Source organism: Cryptomeria japonica, chromosome 10 (assembly GCF_030272615.1).
Source record: "Cryptomeria japonica chromosome 10, Sugi_1.0, whole genome shotgun sequence".
Classification (NCBI taxonomy): Eukaryota; Viridiplantae; Streptophyta; class Pinopsida; order Cupressales; family Cupressaceae; genus Cryptomeria; species Cryptomeria japonica.
In genome coordinates this window covers 479,297,076-479,317,681 of record NC_081414.1, presented here as the reverse complement: position 1 = coordinate 479,317,681, position 20,606 = coordinate 479,297,076, and the positions used below count along the sequence as shown (strand labels likewise).

At 37.5% G+C, this 20,606-nt stretch overlaps 1 protein-coding gene across 5 annotated transcripts in view; it reads right to left on the bottom strand.

Annotated features, from left to right (window-relative positions):
* LOC131039365 (serine--tRNA ligase, chloroplastic/mitochondrial) overlaps positions 1-20,296 on the bottom strand; it is a 104,490-nt gene extending 84,194 nt beyond the window's left edge. Inside the window, exons 1-2 of one of the 5 annotated variants that reach the window (XM_057972084.2) lie at positions 19,942-20,296; positions 19,713-19,858 (exon numbers count right to left, since the gene is read on the bottom strand). In XM_057972084.2, coding sequence (XP_057828067.2) covers positions 19,713-19,858; positions 19,942-20,203 — 408 coding nt within the window. In that variant the 5' untranslated portion in view covers positions 20,204-20,296. Of the gene's footprint in view, positions 1-5,801; positions 7,901-19,712; positions 19,874-19,941 lie in introns of those variants that run through there. The other 4 variants (XM_057972083.2, XM_057972087.2, XM_057972086.2 and 1 more) reach the window with 4 other exon arrangements.
* Positions 20,297-20,606: the final 310 nt, after the last annotated feature.

The following is a 20,606-nucleotide window of genomic DNA, read 5'->3' as shown; positions in this document are numbered from 1 at the left end:
TTAGAGCTTTTGGACCTCCTGAATGCTATGTCTTCTTCAAAGATGACATCTCTGCTTAGTTCAATTTGCCTTTGTCCAGGTATGTATACTCTGTATGCCTTAGAGGTTTCACTGTACCCAACAAATGCCCCTTTCTTTCGAGAAGGTTCTAACTTTGATCTCTTTCCTTTGGGAACATGGATATAGACTGGACACCCAAAGATCCAGAGATGACTTATGTCAGGTTTGTTACCAGTAAAGGCTTCTTCAGGGGTTTTATTATCAAGAAGAGAATGAGGACATCTATTTTGAATGTACACAGCTGTCCTGGATGCTTCAGCCCAAAATGAGGTTTCTATATTTTGGTCAAACAACATAGCCCTAGCAGCTTCTACTATAGTCCTATTCTTTCTTTCAGCTACCCCATTTTGTTGTGGGTTATAAGGTACAGTTAACTCCCTCTTAATCCCAGCATTTATATAATAATCTTTAAACATATCAGAAGTTTATTCCCCCCCATTGTTTGTTCTTAAGGTTATGATTTTCTTACCTGTCATGTTTTCTGCAAGAGCTTTGAGTTCCTTAAATTTAGAAAAGATTTCTTCAGACTCTTTGTACCTCAGAAAATATATCCAGGTCTTCCTAGAATAATCATCTACAAATATTACATAATATAAAATCCCCCTAAGGAGGGTACAGACATGGGTCCACATAAATCAGAATGAACTAATTCTAATACATTTTTGGATTTACTATTGCTAGAATTGAAAGACCCTTTAGTATTCTTTCCCAAGGCACACCCCTTGCAAGCTCCTTCAAAACTGTGACTTAGCTTGGGTAAGCCAATCACCATCTTCTCTATCTTAGGTAGGGCATGGAAATGAAGGTTCCCTAATCTTCTATGCCAAAGTTCATTCGAATCTGGAGTCTCATGAATCAAGGCTTGAGATGGAGTGGTGCAAAGTCTGTAGAGGCTCCCTTGTCTTACTCCAATGGTGTGGGCTTTCTTGATGGTGGAGTTATTTGGCCAAGCAAGTGCCTTTCCTTCCATAAAGGTTAATCTGTAACCCTTATCTTCAAGTGCAGAAACTGAAACAAGGTTTCTCTTTATACCAAGTACAAATAGAACTCCAGTCAGCTGTAGGGATATGCCTGACTTTAGGTTGATATTGCAGGTTCCTATTCCCATAACTTGATAATTTGAGTCATCACCAATTGTCACCTCTTCATTTGAATTTTCCACAAGTGTATCTAGGTGCTCACAAAATCCAGTGATGTGTCGAGATGCTCCGGTGTCAATCACCCATGTGTCGAAACTGGAGGTGACTTGACTAGAGAGGGCTGAGTAGAAGACTAGTTTCTCGGAATCACTCCCTTTCTTAACTTTTACCATTGAAGCATGTTGCTTGATCTTGTCTAGACACTTCATTGCATAGTGCCCATATTGGTCACATCTGAAACATTGTACTTCAGAAATGTCTCTCTTCTTCTTTGAAGACCCCTTTCCATTTGAGCCTTTGTCCCTCTTTCTCTTAAAGTTCTTCTTCTTTCCTTTCTTGTGGGAATTAGAATTTAGAACTTGAATGTCCTCATTACCATTGTTTTGTTTTACTCCTCCTGTGACAAGCCGAGATTCCTCTTGAATGCAATCGGTTTTCAATCTATCAAACTTAGGAAATTTAGAACGAGCACTAATTCCTTGAATGAACGATTCCCATGAGGTAGGAAGTCCATTTAGGGCCATCATAGCAAGTTCTTTGTTGTCTACGAGATGTCCAATAGTGGATAGTTGATCCCTAAGCTCAATGATCCTCAAGAAATAGGATGTAATTGTCTCTCCTTTATTCATCTTTATATGGTGTAGTTGATTCTTCAAGGTGAGAGCCCTGCTAGTGTTGTTGATTTCATAAATGTCAGCTAGGGCTTTGAACATCTGAAAAGTCGTCTCATATTTAGAAATAACTGGCACAATGTGATCTCTAACTGAATCCACAATTATCTTAAGAGCCTTTTCACTGTCCTTGCTCAACTGAATTTTCTCCGTATCATCAAAGGGTTCAGAAATTTCACTTTTGACATAGGAGTCAATTTTATTTTCTTTCAAAACAAGCATGATCCTGAATTTCCAAGATACAAAATTGGATGTTCCATCTAGTCGATCTTCAAACCTAACTCCGGTTGCCATTAGGATAATAGGAATGTGATCTACTAAGAGCCGGGTGAAAGTCTATATAATCGTTACAGAATTTAATTTGATCTTAACCTGGCTCTAATACCACATTAAATTTAGTCAAATTCTGTGATCAATATAGTTTCAATCAAAATTCAGAGTTCTAACTCCAACAATCTAATTCTAATGATTATTGTTTCAGGTATTCCTTATGCTGATCAAGAGGATAGAAGAGATGAAGATATAATCTGAAATCAAATCCAAACTGCTGCAGTGTGAAGGGAAGGATGCACAACACTTATCGATTGCTGTATTGTTTTTCCTCCTCACCGTATGAATGTTATATATGTGAATAAGAGGGTACGTAGTGAAGAGATATGTCTTCCCACGTGGGAAGACACATCTCTTCCCTACGTACCACTCATGATAACACAGCACTTAACAAACACTAAGATCAGATCGCTTGCTTGACTGATTGCAAGGAATGCGATTTAGCATGAATCGCTACTCACGGCCTTTGTTAACTCGTTAATATGAAATGGTGCAATCGGTGGCAAATACCATAGCTCATATTTGATTTATCTATCATTTAATGTTAACGTATATAATAATAGTAAACTATTATTATATACGTTAACATTAAATGATAGATAAATCAAATATGAGCTATGGTATTTGGTGCGATCCTAATATTATATACGTTAACATTAAATGATAGATAAATCAAATATGAGCTATGGTATTTGCCACCGATCGCACCATTTCATATTAACGAGTTACTATTATTATATACGTTAACATTAAATGATAGATAAATCAAATATGAGCTATGGTATTTGCCACCGATCGCACCATTTCATATTAACGAGTTAACAAAGGCAGTGAGTAGCGATTCATGGTAAATCGCATTCTTTGCGATCAGTCAAGCAAGCGATCTGATCTTAGTGTTTGTATATATGTTAACATTCAGATTTCATGTAATCAATTATCATGCATCGGAATTATGGAATTGTAAGACCGACGCTACAAGAATTAACAGAAAAGGAAAACATTTTTAGAATCGATAATATTCCTAGTATTTTTAGAATCGTACAACCACGCATGAAAGGGAAATAGAAAATTAGATTAAAACGTTCCTGCCTTTACAATTATATAGCAAGTTGACAAGGACCCAACCATACAACATTCAAAGGGAGAAGTCAATTAAAATTTATAATAAATTATTTTCTCTTCAACCATATTGCCTCCCTCTCCCACCATACACTCAGCCTTGTCTTGTATTGCATGCACTTTCGTCTTAGACAATATGACCCATGCTAGCAATTTACACTATGACTTCCTTAAGAAGTTCTATCTATACAATTGCTGCTTCTCTTGCTTACAAGGCCCTTTAGCACTTTTTCCACCAATGTTCAATCTCTTCCACTATAATGAAATAACTTTCACATAGAAGCATATAACAGTAAACATGTTGTGAATACTTGAAAATAATAAACCACCCTGAGGGGGCCAACCTGTAATGTTCACCCCTGATTTTTTTTTCATCTTTTCTGTTGAAGAGTTTGATAAACAATGCTTTGCCAATACAAAGGAATACCAGCAATAATCTGATCTGATTTAATTTCATTCATTCAAAACAGAGTACATATCTTGCATAACATCATTTATAACTTCTAAACTAAAACAACAATACTGTACTTCATTGCTTAAAAGTTTCAGTCATTACAACAAATAAATACCTCGTGAATGTAATTAGATCAGTCTTCTCAGGTCTGATTTAGAGAGCAGATTTGGAATGGTCACTAACAATGCATTAGCAAGGTCTTCTAGTGACTGAAACCATACTCCAGGTGGCTACTATTAAGTCAAAATCACCTCCAAACTTGCCAAAGGGTTCATAGGACTGCTCAGAAATGTGTAAACAGCATGTAGACACCTTTCTTGATTGATAATAGACACCTTTCTTGATTGATTAATACTCAGAAACTCCCTCAGTTATACTGTTGTAGTTGATTTGCTGCACTTGTTCATTAACGACTAGCTTGTAGACACCTTCAAACTCTCTTCAAAACACCACCACACACCTCCAAACTCCTATAACTTCTCCCCCAACACTAGATGCCTCAGCTGGGATTGTTTCAAATCCCCAGAAAGCACAATGAACACATCAAACACCACACGTGCCAATACCAAGTTGGACAATACCTCCTTGAGGAGCGATTTCAACTATAGAATCAATCCTTCACCATATAATGGATATGCCATACTGAAATTGAGCACCCATCTGCAAGGAATCCATTGGTTCAAAGATATGAACAGAAAGATGATTCTCTGAATAGCTGGAATGGTATGGCCAGCACTAGGAGAAGTCTTCAAAACCCCTTGAAACTCAAACAGCACTCCAAAAAGAAATCGAACACACCAAAAACTGAATGCCCAAATCAAAACACGTCATAAATCTTCATTTGCATCAAACCCCACCGAACTTCAAGCAAAACTGAAAACTCAAACCAAAAACAACAACCAGCTAGGGTGGAGTTGATGTGTTTTTGTGCACCTCAAACACAGAACAAAATATCAAGGTATTCTATCCTCTCTTGAACAAAGAAACCTCATATGCTAAGTAACATGATCAAATGAGATAACTCCAAGGTTTACAATGCAAACTATGCGACTTCAATGCTGTGGATAGACTCAGTGATATGATGTCATTTTGCTGGAATCACAAAGGGACTTACGTTTTGCTTGAACTCTCCTGGAACTTTAGATCTTGCTAACTTAACTACATGGGAAATAAAGGCAAACAAGATAAAGGGTTACAAACTCTGTTCTTATCCTAAGAACAATGACAATAAAGGATGATGCTTTGATAGATGGATTCCATAATCAAGCTTTGCTTCGCCATGCAGAAACAACTACCCAAAACTGATGCAATCTTCTAAGGAATAACGAAGGGTTTTCATATCACGAACATTCATTCAAATACCTAAGACTGATGCAATTCAAGTGAACATTCACAACCAAACTTATCCTTAATGAAGTTCAAACTAACCATGCACTACAATTTACAATCTGCAAATTACAAATGGTATGAACGAGAATTCCATCAAGATATCATCACATTTCTTCATTACAATCAATGAACTTTATCTAAACTTTGAGAAGTAACAAGAAACCATGCAACATGTAGAAACAACACAGAGAAATCCACCATGCTTCAATGAAAATCATGTATTAACTCCAACAAGTCCTAGCAACAATCTTTGGCTTCCTCCTCCTACTCTACTACTACTTTTTATTCACTAATTAGGGTTTCATTTTGTAATCATGGCCATTGATTTGAGAATCAACCTAAGCCGTTGAATTGTAACGAGTCCTCTATATAAGGCATTACCTTTACAAATGAGAAGGTAATGCCTTATATAGAGGACTCATTACAATTCAACGGCTTAGGTTGATTCTCAAATCAATGGCCATGATTACAAAATGAAACCCTAATTAGGGTTTGTTACAATTAACTCCCTCTTGACCAATAAAGTAATTACAATATGATGGACACGTGTCCTCTAAATTCTAACCAATGCATGAGGAGGTTAGTTACATAAAATAATATTTAATGAAGCGTCATGTGTCACATGTGTGATTGTCTTACTTGAGATGAGTCAGGTTCAATGCATCTGGACATGCTGACTTGGAAAAGCTTGATTTGAGTTGATGATGACTAAGATGCCACCTCATCGTGCACAACATGTAGATCATTACAAAGTGTTTGAGATTCAGACATCTCTTGATACTCAACATTATCCAAGCCTAGTGGATGTGATGATGATGGGGCATGTTGGGACTGTCAAAATTTGCATAAAATTCTGCCAGGTAGTTGCCTTGTTTCCCCTTGAGTGTGTTAGGGTTGTTAAAATTTTGCCTAAGTATCAAAGTTCTAGCCCTTAGTTGGTTCTCGTTACCTTTTGTTATATTTGCTCAGTGACTGGTTGAACAAGTCATCAATGCCATAAGTTACATCTTAAAGCCCATCGTAAAATTGGTTGACCGGCCCACAATGTTACGATTTATGTATTGTCACCAGCAGATTATTTTTCGTTTTACTTAATGTTTTTGATGGCTTAAATTTAAATAAGTCCTAGCCTACGACCACCCTCACCCTTCATTATGTTACAACCTAGGTGCACGTGCAAAATTGAATAACTTAACTGACCTTGTTCCCCCGCACCCCCATAGATGAAAAGTAAAAATTTGTTTAAGAGACTTGCAGGGTGCTAAAAGGTAAAGGAGATCATGTGCAAAGTGTTCACCCCACGCTTCCACAAATAAAATGAATTTTTTGTAACGGCATTTGCGAACATGCGGGGTGGCAAAAGTGTGTGCAATTCTTTACCCCGCATTCCCACACATAGAAACTGAATATTGTAATGACATCTACGAAGATGCAAGGCAGTAAAGAACAAAGGGTACAAAGCGCAACGGCGCTTACCCCACACCCCCACAATTGAAAAGATTACATGAGCATTGAACCTGCAAACACGCAAGGGAAGAAGGATGCAAGTGAGGTAAAGCTAAATCAGGACCCCGCGCCCCTGCACATGATAACAAGAAAATGATGTGAATGTGAGACTTGTGAAGACGCGAGGCATGCAGGAAATAAAGGCTAAGGATGGTGTTTCTACCCCGTGCCCCCACAAGCAAGATGAGCTGCCAAGGATTTTAACTACGAAGATGCAGGCATTCATTGTGTAAGGAAAATGGGCCAAAGGTTGTCGAGGTGGCGATGCCACAAGGACACAGGTGTAACGGCCAAGGTGTGACTGCCACAATGGATGTGGTCTTTTCAACTAGTTGAAGCCAAAATGGGTGTGACCAATCCTAGCCACCTGTGATGTATGCATGGCAAAATCCACGACTTAGATTCAAAAAAGAGCACGGCTACCAAATTCAAACGATTGGCATGAATTTCATTAATGAGGACAAGATTGAAGATGAATTGCAGCTCAGCTAAAATTAATTTGATGGTTCAGAAATCACTTTTCACTCTGCATTTGAGAATTCCAAGGCAAAGAAGAGCTCTGCAACAACATTGTGAAGTCAAGGCGACTGTGTTGCTAGGGTTTTTATTTAACGATCAAACCAGTAAGTGTTCTTATCCTCCCCATGTTGAAATTGTGGTAGTATATTATTGCTTTTGTGCTTTGTGCTTTGGATTTTCGAAGATAATAAAATTACAGTAGAACCCTACTATGTTACAATTATCACAATGCCGAAGAGGGAAGAGTCATCGAGTAAGAAGGAGAAGAGAGCACCTAAGGTTATAGAAATTCCCTTCGAGCCTAGTGTAGGGCCTATTGCAGAGGCAAAAGTAGGGCCAAGCGCAGCCCCAAGTGCCAGTCAGGTTGAACAAAAACCTAAAAAACCTAGGGCACCCAGAAAGAGGAAGGACCTGGCCTCTAGCTCTCAAGAGCCAATACCTAAGAAGCCTTGGGCTCCTTGCAAGAAAAAAGAAGCCACCCCTGCACAAGAAACACAAACCCCTGCAGAACAACAACCATCAACTGGTGCAGTAAGGGAAGATCCCACTGCCGCTGTACAGCAACCCACAGAGGAGAAAGATAAGAGATCTTACTACCAAGATATCATGGATGTCTTGCCTGAGTCAAGTGCTGATTGGAGGGAAAAGGGACTGTTTACATATAGGTGTGCACACTGTGGCAGTGCCCAAATCCCAATCACAAGATGGGATCTTTTAACCTATTTCTATAGGAGGAGAATTGAGCCTATCCCATTATCAAACCCCTGGTCTCTTGACCTAGCCAAATTAATTGCATCTGATCACTGATGTATTCATAGAGCCGGATTTGATCAGGTTTTTGGCTGCAAACTATGATTATGCAACCAAAACTGTCAAAAAACATGATGGTACAACTTTGGTGGACATTAATAGGATGGCCATTGTGCATTGTTTTGGCCTAAATACACAAGCACTCACTAGGATAGACCTTGACAGATTTCAAGGTGATTATGAAAGGAGAAAGAGGACTCTTAGGGTAGATGAGGTGCCTCCATTCAGGCTAAAGGGTTGGGGCAATAGAAAGGTGTCCATATTTGATTCAGAGAAAGAGCCCTTTTTGGTCGAAAAATTTGAAAACTATTTCATCAAAACAAACTATGCTTTATGTCAAGTTTTGGGAAAGGATCCGGAGAAAACCATGCCAATTGGAATGATGATGATGGCAATGAGGATCCAGCATAAGTATGTAATTAGAGAATATGATTTTGCTTCTTACATTGAGGAATGGATCCACCAAGGCCTGATTAAATTCAGAGAAGATGGTGCAATGATTGTTTTCAAATACTATGCCCTCATGTGCCATAGGATCCTACACCAAACAAATATGAATGGGATAGCAGAATGAGGCTGAAGTTTATTGATGATGATGGGAAAGCAATACATATGCAGAGATGGTGAGCCTTGCAGGACAGTCAATGCAAAATACCTAACTTCCTCACTTTTCATGAATGTTTCTTCATCAAGGTAACCACATGGTGTGGCTACATCCTAGACAAACTGCCTAAAAGGATGATGCAACTACTAAGGCCAAAGCCAAAGAGGATAGTTGAGGTCGGAGAATACAACCATGGTGATTGGTTTTTCTTCTCCAATTACACTCTTATTAGGATCTATAGCTTCCCACAGGCACCACATCAACTACCTGTTTTTGTGTCTCCCAAACTTGCCCTTTTGGAGTTTATGTGGCAATTCATGTGGAGAGAGAAGGTTTACATGCAAAGACAAAAAAAAGGAACCTTCCTGCCAAAATGTGTAAAGTATTATGACTTTGCTATTGGTTCTGACACTCTTGAACAAGTGCAAAATTATATAGACAGCAGGTATGCATTGAAACTTGGGCAGAGGAGAGATTATGACCCTGAAGGCCTCATAAATTGGTTAAAAGATAAACATTTAAACAAGGGAAAATACCTCTATCAATTGTGTTGTGGAGAGGACATAATTAGAAATTGTTATGATTCTGGAGAAATAGTTCAAAGGAGGAAAAAGTGGCCCATTTTGCTGAGCATTAAAATAGAAAGAAAGCATTGCGACCCTACTTTTATACGCTTCTATCCATCAGAAAAGAATGAGGTCAAGAGAATTGAACTCATGATCCAGAATTTTGAGAGTATTTACTATTTATACAGGAGAGGTTATCCAAAAGGGTAAAAGACCCATGGCAATAATAGAGAAACATGTTGAAAAGGAACCAAAGAGAGCATAAAATGAGCCACAAGAGGTAGCACAAGAGCCCCCACATGTGCTCATTCAGGAGGAAGCCAGGTCTGAATATGTGCCACCTACGTTGGAGGAGTTGATGGCCCAAAGAAGGGAAATACTACTCCCAAACGAGCCTATAACACAACTGCCACAACAAGGACCCGGTGCCCATTGTAACATATGAGGTCACTGAGCAAACCAAGGACACTGATGATGCTTCCCAAGCATTGAAAAATTTTACTGTTGGTGAAGAGGTAGATCAGCCCTTAAGGTCTCCTACTCCAAGGGGAATTACTTACGATGAGGAACCACAAGATAGAGCAGAAGTGGAAGCCCCACTCTTTTGATCAGATTGATGGTGAGAGGGCGGTAGCCTCAACAAAATTCTTGTTAGATGATGAATACATTAAGACCCTGGAATTCAAAGGTTTATGGTTGAGGATGAAGGGGCAAGCTACAAGTATGGGGCTGGATGATTTAGTCACCCTTGATGAATTCAACCTTGACCATGTAACTCCTGAGGAAACAAGATAAATGGTTAAGGAAAGTGGCATGCTACTGGTTCCATCTTGGAACCTAGAAGAAATATTTTTATTAGATCAAATAAGGCAGCAACAGGACCCATTATTTGTGGCTGAGTTTGATAGCGAAAGGGGTGTTAGTGGAACAAGGTACCATCCGACCCTAAAGGCATTATCTCAATGGGTCAAAGCCCCTAGAACCAAGAAGCCACAGTTACTCATTGGGGTAGAGGGGAATACCGGTGATGGTGGCATCATTAGAACATTGAAAGATACAACTGCCTTAGAAGCTGCCACAATTACTATGCACTCAGCAATCTTTGAGAGAGATGCAGCAGAGCATCAACTGAAAATGTTTGAAAGGCTGATTGCTGAAAGAGTAGATATGAATGCATCCTATAACAAATTAATCGAAGAGAATGTGAGGTTGAAGACTACCTTGGGAGTTAAAGCTCCTCTCCCTCTGCCACAGGATGCATCAATTCAAAACCTCCTCCTTCAACCAAGGATGCTAGTGTTGTATCATCACAGGAGGTTGAGCAAATAAAAGAGCAGTTGAAGGTTGTTGAACAAGAATTGAAGAGAAAGGATGAATTGTTGACAAAAGCCAAAGCTATTGCAAAGGATAGGGCTTTAGATGTGATGAAGGGAACAATTTTGCATTTGTTAAAAGCGGTTTTCAATAAATTGGATGAAGTTTATACTGCATACCAAACCCTCTCACAAGCCTTGCAACAATGTAAGGGTTTTGTAGAAATCCTAAAACCATTGACACTTGGCAGCCTCAAGCTAGTACTCTTAGGGATCTGAATATGGTCACAAGAAATCTCCCGACAGCTCCTTCAGTTATTAGTGCCGCTGGGAAAATGTTCATTATACTAGTAAAGTTTGTTCAATATTTGGAAAGCAAGAAGTAGGTAATCAGAGAGAAAATTGATTCCTTCCACACACTCCAACACTGGACAATCCCAGAGATATTAAATGAGGATGGAGAAATGAAAACCCTAGAGGAATGAAGAAGGATTTTGATGAAATGACCCAAGTAGCACTCAAAAAAATTGATGAGGGAGATCAATTGCAGATGTCAACATATCACATTGTGATTGATAAAATCATTGCCACAGACATTTTGTATGGGAAATTCATAGCGGAAGCCAAAAACACAGTAGATAACAGATACAGAGCGGCTCCTGCTAGGGTAAAAAAATTCAAGGGTTTAAGTGGCCATTCAATTTCCAAATAGCACAATGGCACCAACAATATTGCACCATTGAAGAAGATTGAGAAGAAGGGTGCCATGCAAGGAGGGATAGACTATATTCCAAAAGCAATTCACCTATGCATATGGGACCTTGCCAGATCATGCAGATCACAGGTACCTCACGCAAACTCAGAGCAGCAAATTGTCTTTGGAATATAGAATTTTCGGTCAAGCAAATTCCAATGCCTTGGTCATTTCACAAGGCTTAATGTCAATTGTTACCTGTTTCTTTCATTTTAGTTTATGCAATTCCCACTTCAGCACCAACCACATCATTAGCAACAACTTTTGTCTCCAGCAAAGCATCCGACTGATACAACACATAAGCATGTGTGCCAACAAAGCAATGCAGCGGCAATTTTGAATTAAAAAACGGTTATATTGGCATTTCCCTCCTCATGATTGCAAATATATCTTGTCACATATGAAATGTAAAGGTACCATGGAATATTCTTGTATAATCAAACTAAAATTCGACACATAAGCAAATGATGCGAAGCTTGATTGGCTCCCTTCATTTCTATAAAAGGGAATTCAAGATCATTTGCAAGGGGTTCTGGAATTCTGAATATTTGTAATTGGGCAAGTAGAGTAGAGAGTCTTAGTCTGAGTAATAGAGTGTCAATTACTGGCAAGAACTGAGTATTTTCATGGAATGTATCAACTATTTTGCATGAATTAATGAAAATTTGCCCCAAATAGTCTCCCATTTTGCGTACTCTTAATGTGTATGAATTGTCTCTATTAAGAATGGAGTAATTTGTCTCTGCAATTTTAGTTGTAGATGTCAAATATGTTTGCAGGTTCTTTTCAAGGAAGAGATTAATGTCTAAGTGTGTTTCAACAGTTTGGAGTGAGTGATGGCGATCAGTAAGCAAAGTTTGGAGTGATTTGCAGGCTCACATTTATGTCAAGCATGAAAGTGTAAGGTCTAAGTAGTAGAATTATTAAATATCCATGAAATATTTGAAGTTGTTACAATTGTGACTCTGTTACCATGGATTAGGCACCAATCATTAGCAATTTAAGTGAATTTCAAATACCATTTCAATTATGTTAAATCCATTTTCCCTTTTTTTGTTTGTAGGTGTAGGAGAAAATTAAAAATTCACTCTTGATTGTGCAAAGTTGTGTTAAATAACAATGGACCTAGCCAGTTCAAGGTTTAATACAGGCAATCTAGTTAATTTTTTTTAGAGTCATCTGCATTTCTGCAACATTTGCCACAATTTGATTTGCATCTTTAAATATTGCAAAGGGTCACCCCCTAGGTCCTGCAAAGCCTGAAGAGCAGGAGATCTTTCAACCTTTAGGGTGAAATCACGTTTGTTGGCCACTGATCTAAAGATTTGTTCATTGAATCAGGCTAATTCATAGGAAATCTTCAGGCAATCAGTTGGAAACACCAACAAGGCATATTCCCAAATTGTATCCGGGAATCCACCTCCTAGTGATGCACTATATCCTTCATCTTGAATTTCTTCTCTTGGATTGTTTCCTTGTTGTACTAGCAGTGATCTTGGATTTTCGGAGGAAATTCAAGATGATTGTAACATTGTGCCTTGTTGTCTCTTTCTTAAACATGTTGTCTTATTTCTTCACAATGTTGATCCTTCTCACATGGTTGTAGCATCACTGAAGTTCTGATGGCCTTCCTTGTTATCACCTTACATCTTTGTCTTGTTGAATCTTCCACCATCAATCTCCTTACATGATTTGATCTTTCTATGTGAAGTGTCTCTTCTTCATCATAATCCATGTTGTAGAGCTATCCTTGAATTCCTCTTCATAGCATTGTTTGAGTTCCTCCAAGTGGTGAAGTCCCTCATTCCACGTTCCATGTGCTTCATTCTTTGCATCAACCCTGAAGAGACAAAGAAAACACTTTGAATCAATATTGTAAATGAAATCCTATGCTAGTGGAATACAAGAAATTGGTGATAAAACAATGAGAATTGAACATCTTGCATTCTAAAGTCAGCTTTTCATGAGAATTAGCCTTCAAGAATGCTATGAAACAAATTATACTTAAAATATCCTAGATTTCACCTCATGGGTCCTTCGAAACCTTTTCCATTCACTATTTTCCAGTAAATTAGACCTTAATATAGTCTGATTTTCATCCTCAGAAATCTGGAAATAGCACTTTCAGTCTTGGAAAATGAAGCCTTCAGGTCTCTATATACATGATTTTGCTGTAACTAATGAATAATAATATCCTCCAATAGCTATCTCTTTGCAACCTCAACCATCAACACCATTGTTATCATGAAGGCCTACTCTGGTTCAAGACTTGCTGCTGGTAATCTGCCTTGGAAATCACCTTTATTTCGTGGATTTATGAGACTCGAGGATAAACTTTGTTCGTCCAGCTCTCACCCGACTTGAGCATCAAGTCCCTTTTGTCGCGGATTTTTGAAGGTCATGGATTTTCCTTGGTCGCAGATTTTGTCAATGCGTGGAAAAATAATTATTCATCCACAAAGGTCATGGATTTTGAGAGCTTGAGGAAAAATTCTCCCTTCATCAACTTTTGCATGGAGAAATTAACACTCTTCTTCCATCTTCACTTTTCCTCCATTTTCATGACTCTCAATCTTAGACTTTTCCTTGAAATTCCTAACTTCAAATCTGGAATTTTCATCCCTTCAACTTCATTTCATGAAATCCTCAAGAAAAAAATACGCTTGATATCTCTCTTCACTCTTGACAATGACCTCACCTAGGCTTCAACATCTATCCTTTAAATCTTCTCTCAAGATCATCCAACATCAACTCAAATAATTCCTTATGAAATGGACAACTCTTACTCAGCCACATCAAGGATTGATCAAAGCTCTCTTCCGGATTGACAAGACACTAAAACCTGATAAACAAGACATTTGTAATGTCCCCTACCTGATCTATTTCAATATATTAAAATTGATTGATATTCTTCAATTAGTTATTAATAGGTGCTTATCTATTTTCCTCATTAGATGATTAATATCATTATTAATATAGATATTAGACCCTGCTACTACTTCAGTTTTAAGGGAGAAAAGTTTACGTATGTTACCAAAGCGCTTAGAGACCAACTACAATAGGCTCCCTCAAAGTTTACAGATCCAAGCCCTTACCTATCTTGGGTCTATACCCTCAAGGCTTATGGGTCGCTGATCCCCACCCTATCTTGGGACTTAACCTATTGCTTGGATTTAGACTGCCCCTCTTTGGAACATCTCATCCCCGTCTTCTTAGATACTGACAGTACTAACATGATTTACTCTATAAGTACACTAACTTCTCATGTATTATGGATATATATGATATTAAGTATGACTGTCATACATATTGCAGTTTATAACAATATTATTACTAGATTCTGCATAACAACTTTATCAGGCTTCATATACTAAGCATGCATATTAAGCACATCCCCATGCATACCACCAAGAACAAGGATGTTACTGCCTGTAACTTGATAACAATTCTGATCTGATCTGATCAATGGTGATGTCGCTAGATGCTTTTGATTCCTTACCTTTATATCTCTCAATTTGAGGGAGAGGTCACACCTCTTCATCATGTATGCCCTTTGGCAAGAGACATACCCTTTCACCATTAGCACCCTTTGAAAGAGTGCAACTCTTCATTATTTCTACCCTTTGAAAGGGACACAGCCTTTCGTAATCAGATCTGCACTTATTATTTAAATCAGATCTGCACTTCTCATTTCCAAATTATCCCCCCCTCTCAAATTAGGTTCTCTTCTCCCTTTTATATCTCATTGTTAAGAGAGTCACAACTTTTCCTTTCATGTCTTTTGACTTTTCATTAACTAAATTAATTTTTAATTAATCATATTTAATTATATTATTTTATATTTTAATTTAATTTTTAATGTTTTAATTTTATTATTATCATTTATTATTAAATTCTATTTCGAAGTGGGGACATTACAACATCACCCCTCCTTAAGAGCTGGGAGACAAAAACCACCACCAACCTAACCAAACTACGCAAAACACCTAATCTAGCCAGCGAAAAGTGTGGGTCCCCATTTGCAATGGGGTGATGTGTGAAAACGTCACAACGGGTGGACCTTGCACCACCAAAACTAGGCAAACTGAAGAGGGTTTTTGTCCTCAACAATCCAAAGAGGAACTCTCCAAGTTCATTCCAACAACATCTTGATATGTGTGAACAAGCAGAATGAAAGAATGATAGCCAAAACTCTAATTAATAGAGTTGGAGGGAAAGATTAGGGCAACACAAATTCAAAATATAATATGTTCCCTCAAAAGTCTCTCAACTTTTAAATCACTCTATGTCTCCCCCCCTTGCCTAGCTGTCCCCTTTTGAAGAAATTTTATAAAAACATTTATCACTTAAGTTATAAGTTGAAAATCACTTTTTGGTCACTTAAGTGAAAATTATTAAATAGTATTCTCATCAACGTAGAAACTTTGCCAAGGCATTGAAATCAGGAAGAAACTAAGATTGAGACCAAATGCCCAAAATAGCACTTACTAAAAATAGCATATGATAGAAATGTTGTTGACACTATAACTGTAGGCTCAAACTCTCCACAAAACTCTGAGTCCCTTAACCAACTCCGAAAAGCCTATGGGAACCCGGTAATAGGCTAACAGGAAACACAACTGACTAGGAGCAAAAAGGGGACATTACACAACCTCCAATTGTCCATAATAAGAACACAATTCGTGATATGATGATCATTAACTAACCACTAGTTCCTATATATATCATACTTTTGTTGTTTCAATAACATTTGTTTATATGGTTATAATTGCACAAATATCCAGTCTCCTACTTCAAAATTCCTTTCATTACGATGTTGATCCACCTGTTGCTTCAATTTATTCTATTTCATTGCCAAGTTCTCCTTGAGACAAGCAAGTACCTCTTGTTGTTGTTGGATTTGACTTAAGTTTTCTACTAGTGAGTGAGTGTGTGTTTGTATGCCAAATTAAAATGTGTGCTACCTTTAGTGGATTGGATTGACGATGCATCTCTACTTGTGCGTATTGTTGTTAGAAATGATGGCAATAATGGTGTGTATGCATGCAAAATTACACTCCTGTGTTGCTATTGTCAACACAAAAAATTTGTCAATCTTATTTTCACCCTTTTTTGTCATTAGTATTTTTTGGCTTTATAAGAGACAAGAAAATTATTTGGAAAAAAGCAAAGTGTAGGCCTCCTTCATGAGGATCTCTTAAACTTAACTTTGACAGCACAATAAGTGGGCAATTCTAGACAAACAATACTAGTTGTTTGGTGAGGGATTAGAATGAGATCTTTTTTAAAGGGGTTTCTTTCTTACTGCCCATTTCTACCAACCACAAGGTAGAAACTATGGCATTGGTTGAGAATCTCGAATTTGTAAGCGCCTAAAACTTAACTCCTTGGAGACTTAAGTCAATTCTCCAATGCTGATTGATAGTCTAATCAAAGATAGCACCCATAGTTGGAAGTTGGATTAATTACTTAAGGAGGCTTGATTTCTTTTGGGGAAGGTCTCCTTCCACCACTATTTCAAAGAGGCTAATTCAATGGCAAACTTCCTGGCTAATGTGAAGATAGATTGATCTCCGTTTTTTCTTTCACCGCCATGGAGGATTCCACTTGGCGCAATCTCCAGTGTATTTTGAATTCAGATTGCCCTAGCGGCTCTCCTAAGACCTTGGAAGTGGAGTTCATATGGGTAGAGAAAAAAATAAATGAAATTAGAAAAGGGAGAAAATATGAAATTGAGAAAGTTAATTCAAGAAATAATTTTTCATTCATGTGTATTTTAGGAAATTTGTTTTGAATTTCTTGTGCTTTGGGGTTGGAGCAAATCCAACAAATTTCAGCTATATGGATTCCAATTGCAAAATTAGAGAAGGATTAAGCACGCAATTGCTTGCAAGGTGGAAGAAATGTGATGTGTACATATTTATTGCGAAAGCCATGTGTCAGAATGCTTAGTTGTGTAAGGGTTTGAAATTCAAATTGATGCTTTGTTTGAAAACAAAAATCTTTCTCTTATTTATTTCTCCAAAATGTTGCATATTTAGGTGAGGAAATATTTGATGGGCAAAACACGGATTTTCTTCAATGTGCTAGGGTTTGAAAGAATTGAGAACACTAGGGCTGGGACTTGGGTGTCAATAGAACAAGACTTCAAGCTCAAGTTGAAGAATAAAATCACAGATATAAAGCTGTTGGAGGAATTCCAAGAGTTAGTTTTGAAAGTAAAGAGGTGGAAGCTATGATGGAAGAAAGAAGATGAAAGATGAAGAAGAAAAGTTGTCAAAGGGAGGACAACGAGGGATGAAATCTAGGACATACACTAAGAAATCCAAGCAGCCAGCAAGAAGGAAAAGTTGGTTGCTTTCTGCAAGGGCCAAGGTAAATATGTTAAACACCATCATATAGTGCAATAAGAAGGGAGGTTGGGCATCCTTAGTGTCTTTACCATGTTGGGGCTGACAAAGTAAGGTTTCAAAGCTTCCCAAATGAGGCATTTGAGGCCAACTATGGTGTTGCTTAAGTGTATCCTAATAGTTCGAATAGATAAAGGCACAAATGAAAGCTCTCCTAAGTCTAGTAAGAGCCCTTCATCACCTAAGTGGTCTTCAAGTGGTCGAGAAGGAAAGCAAGTTTTGTTACATCAATGGAGATGCTCAAGATTCCAATCAAATGGCCTTAATAATGGCACCTTCATCCCTATTCCTACTCAACATTCTTTGTGTTGGTTGGCCGAAATATATAAATACATAATATGTATGTGTATGTGTATGTGTATGTGTATGTGTATGTGTATGTATGTTATACATAAACTTTCTTGTTTCTATATGTGTGTGTGTGTGTATGTATATAGAAAGAAAATAGTTTTTGAGGTTCTTAAAATATCTAGTTTTATGGCTTTAGTGGATTTGATCTTATTGTTGGTGAATTGTAGATGGCTCTGAAAGCCTTTTGTATTTGAATGTATTTTGCAACTTGGTATTTCTCAAATGTGAACCCCAATAGAAACCATAGTAACATATCCCAAAATAAAAGACATTCTAAAATATGCTTCTATTAAAGAGACACAATTTTTATTCTTAGGGCTGACTCTCTTCAGAAGACCTAAAAAACCTATTGCAGCATGCATTTTAGAACAATGAAAGAAATCAAAAAACATATCTTTGCTCAAATATTTCCTTAACAAGTCATGAAGGAAATTTCAAATGTTAGAAACAATATACGTTACAAATGGTATCCAAACAAATCATATTATGTTAAAATATAAAAATATTACACAGCTAATGCCTTTCAACTTGATCTTTCAGCTCAGCACAAAATTCGTGATTTTGTCAATGGGAGCAAGCTCCAGTTGTATGAACCATCTTACTTGGAGAAGGAGGTTTTATTACTCATCCTTAGGCTACCATTACCAATTTTCAACAATATTTTTGCCAAAGATGTTTTGCTTGATGTCAACGCCCACACCAATCACAAGGGGAAAACCATCACATACCTTGTTAGCCAGGAAAAGAACTCTTCCAACATGTAAAATGGTTCTCTGAATCAGCTTTCCCAACAAATTTCATATAGGAATTGGCAACAATTTCCTATGTGCGGTAGGAAATGATGATAACATCCCATGTAGTTAGAAAGTTAAGTTTGAACTAAAGTTCATATACAAATATGCTGATAGAAATACAGAAAAACTAAATGTGAAGATAGCTAAAAATCACGTAGTTGACAAGCTGAAACGGCTGTAAATGGCAGACATCTAAGTAAATCAAAAAATAGGTTGACAGCTCGAACAACTGTCAAAGGTGGAATGCAATGAAAGTAGATGAAAGGCTGTAAAGGGTAGATGGAAATAAATAAAAGATGATTGACTGCTACGAATGTTAAATGTCATTGTAAGAATTTTGGTCTTTATAAGGTTTCTCCGACATAAACATTGACTTAGAAATGCGTTTATCAATATAAAACAGTCATGGTTGTACCTCTGTCGACTTATGATGGATCAAAGAAGCAGGAATGACCCAGCAGTTTCTTTTAGTACTCAATATTTGCAGGTGAATTAATAGAAGGAAATGACTCGGAAGGTCCTGCTCTCGTGGAGTTTTGTTATTAAAAATATTACACATACCTTGTCCAGAAGTCCAAATGGTTTTAAAATGTCCCTAGTAACGTAAGTGCAAATGACATTAGAAGAGTTTAGCAACATAGATGATCATTGCCATAACCTTACATCTTGAAAAGCATGAGAATAACACTAAGTTTCTAATCTTGTAAACCCAACCGCTACTAGATATATTCCCTTTCCTCGTTTCTTGTATTTTTTTAAGTTTTAGTTAAACTATTTTTTCCATATTTAAAGGCCACAGTATAAAAGGCTCCCTACCAAAGTGGCAATCTTGCTGTCTAATGAAGCTCAATTTTAAGATAGACTCCATTTTTCTTCTCCCACATTATATTTGGAATAAATAATGTAAGGGACATTTGTCTTACGGTTTGGAGATTGGAAAACTGGTCATATAGAGCAACTACAAGCTCCACATTGGCACTGGACTTTCTGTTGTGGACATTCAGAGCAACGGCCTCTTTATTATCCCGAATCCACTTGAAGTCTATGCTTGCCCTCCAAGACGGCCTATCTGCAACAATGGTGTCTGCCAATAGCTGACTTTTTACAATAATAATTCCTCACAAAAGCCCAAAAGAAAATGTACATGCATACCTTTGTTTTCTTCCTTAAAAGGAGATGGAGCATGCTGGGTTTCCAGAGCAGCCATGGGGCAGCGCAAAAACCGGTTACTCTTGGGCAAACCCACGTCACATCCTCTCCTCCGTAGATTGGGAATGCTTCTGAACAGAAATTGTGAAGCGAAAACAGGAGATGGATTGTGGGCTACTGAGCTTGGTACCAGTGGAAGACTCATTCTTCCAGTACCAATGTTCGAATTGTTTAATGATTGATGACTTCCAAGCATGCAGACCATATAGCAACTTCACCCACGACACCAATATCCGCCCGTGGCTGAAATTGTCCCGCTCTAAAACTTAAAAAGCCTATCCATATGCCCCTAATCTCGTCTATGTAAAATTCAAACCCTTCTCACAAGCATTTTATATTTGATAAGGATAAAAATTGCATAATCCTCTCGCATTTTTTTTCTTTTTTTTCCTTTTTCATTTTATTTTGACTGTAATGATTAGCGTATTATAATCACATATTTTAAGGGTTTGGATCTAATGTGTAGTTTATCTATTCTTTATCATGAGTTAAAATTGTAATTGAAAAATGATTCCAACTCAAATTTAAGATGTTAAAAAATTTTAAATTTAAATATAGACTTAAGCAAACTTTCTTTTTATTGGTCATTACTTGATTATTTGAGCTTG